The following is a 2500-nucleotide window of genomic DNA, read 5'->3' as shown; positions in this document are numbered from 1 at the left end:
TAAAGGGATTATTTGGTGATAATTAGTTATGGTGATGGTTTTATAATTAATCGATACTTTCAGCCGCTGATTATTTGGTTGGTTGTTAGTCTATTGCGTATGTTCGTTTGTTCGTATGAAAGGCATTTAGTTCCCGCCACCGAAGCAATGTCGGTGACCCCTCAGCATGGACGGGCACTTAGCTCCGATTTTCTTGACTGATCATATGTGAGTAATCCGACTGGTACTGTTTACTTGTAATGTGTATAGAAATTGATAACACATGTTTCTAAGACCTTACAAGACAAAGTACCTATTATTATAATATACTTTTCAGCCTTTTATACTCACGAGAAAGCTTGAGAGCAACCCTTCTCTGGCGAGCCGAATTATTTAAGCACCTACACCTCTGTACCTTACACGGTGCCCCATACCTTGGTGCCCCATACCTCTGTACCTTACACGGTGCCCCATACCTCTGTACCTTACACGGTGCCCCATACCTTGGTGCCCCATACCTCTGTACCTTACACGGTGCCCCATACCTTGGTGCCCCATACCTCTGTACCTTACACGGTGCCCCGTACCTTGGTGCCCCATACCTCTGTACCTTACACGATGCCCCATACCTTGGTGCCCCATACCTCTGTACCTTACACGGTGCCCCATACCTTGGTGCCCCATACCTCTGTACCTTACACGGTGCCCCATACCTTGGTGCCCCATACCTCTGTACCTTACACGGTGCCCCATACCTTGGTGCCCCATACCTCTGTACCTTACACGGTGCCCCATACCTTGGTGCCCCATACCTCTGTACCTTACACGGTGCCCCATACCTTGGTGCCCCATACCTCTGTACCTTACACGGTGCCCCATACCTTGGTGCCCCATACCTCTGTACCTTACACGGTGCCCCATACCTTGGTGCCCCATACCTCTGTACCTTACACGGTGCCCCATACCTTGGTGCCCCATACCTCTGTACCTTACACGGTGCCCCATACCTTGGTGCCCCATACCTCTGTACCTTACACGATGCCCCATACCTTGGTGCCCCATACCTCTGTACCTTACACGGTGCCCCATACCTCTGTACCTTACACGATGCCCCATACCTTGGTGCCCCATACCTCTGTACCTTACACGGTGCCCCATACCTTGGTGCCCCATACCTCTGTACCTTACACGGTGCCCCATACCTTGGTGCCTCATACCTCTGTACCTTACACGGTGCCCCATACCTTGGTGCCCCATACCTCTGTACCTTACACGGTGCCCCATACCTTGGTGCCCCATACCTCTGTACCTTACACGGTGCCCCATACCTTGGTGCCCCATACCTCTGTACCTTACACGGTGCCCCATACCTTGGTGCCCCATACCTCTGTACCTTACACCTCGGTACCTCGACTGTTCTCCAAGTCTCGGCGCAACGAATTCACTGTGTTACTTGTCATCGAAATACTTGTATAGCTGTGTAAATACTTGTGAATATATATATATCTGAGTTCTCTATACAAATTTTATTTATTCCTCGAGTGGCTAATCAGCCAGAGAGCAATGCTAAAAGAACCAAAAATGGGTTACAAAGACCGAACCAACCCCTGACACCAACCTCTCTTTCCATCGCTTGAAACGACATTTTCTTTTATTTCTATTCTTCCTTCCTCCCTTTCTCTTACGCTATCACTTCCTCTACGACGATGATGACGATCTATGGTGTGTTTGACTGTTGATTTTTTGTAATAATTATTTTACAGCACGGTTTCTGCGACCAGGTCTGTTAACTTGTAAGTGAAAAGAAAGAAAGAAAACAAAAAGTGGAGCTGAATGATTAATCAAGTAAATGTAAAAGAATATATAATTGAATGATTGAACTACTGAACAGTTGAAATTAGTGTATACTTGAACGCTTAGTAGAACATTAAGCCATGGATAAATAAATGAATAAATTAAAAAAAAACAGAAGATAAAAAAGTAATAATAAAACAAATTATAAATGGATGTATTTGCTCATACGTTGCTCATGTGTAAACGCATTTCAGAATCAATATTAGTGTCAAGGGAAATTCCAATATTCTAATGCACGCAAATGTATTACCTGTTAACATGATCTTTTTTTGTAAGCAAGGCGTGAAAAGGGAATTCATATTCATTAAATTTTAATTTTAGTTTTCTTCGTAAAGTATTATCCTATTTTCCTTTTTTTTCTTCTTCTTTTTTTTAGATTCTGCTTTTGAAGTTCGTATAAAAGGGAATTTATTCTTGTTCCACTGTGATAATCGCATCGAACAAAGAGAGAAGAAAAGTTATTTACGATATGCGCTTCATCATTTTCTAGAACAGGTAGGAGGAAGGACAATAACTTTTATTTCTTTACATTTTACGTCCGTTTCCCCCTCCCACATATCAATTACTCTCGCCATGTGCCTGTTTCAGGAGTCGACGGCGAGGGGCGGAGTTTCGCCGAAGAGTCAACCAATCACAATCTAGCTTCCATCCGCCCTGTTCTCTTTTT

The 2500-nt window shown here is 44.0% G+C and overlaps 1 protein-coding gene across 1 annotated transcript; it reads left to right on the top strand.

Annotated features, from left to right (window-relative positions):
* The first annotated feature begins 166 nt into the window (after window positions 1-166).
* On the top strand, window positions 167-1455 carry LOC125029836 (MAPK-interacting and spindle-stabilizing protein-like). Its single transcript, XM_047620012.1, has 2 exons — window positions 167-207; window positions 378-1455. The coding sequence occupies exons 1-2, from the start codon at window positions 167-169 to the stop codon at window positions 1453-1455; spliced, it is 1119 nt and encodes a 372-aa protein (XP_047475968.1).
* The last annotated feature ends 1045 nt before the right edge of the window (window positions 1456-2500 follow it).

This window comes from Penaeus chinensis, chromosome 10, assembly GCF_019202785.1.
Source record: "Penaeus chinensis breed Huanghai No. 1 chromosome 10, ASM1920278v2, whole genome shotgun sequence".
In the NCBI taxonomy this organism is placed as follows: Eukaryota; Metazoa; Arthropoda; class Malacostraca; order Decapoda; family Penaeidae; genus Penaeus; species Penaeus chinensis.
Note: the sequence above shows the minus strand (reverse complement) of the source record. Positions and strands in the feature narration are given on the sequence as shown.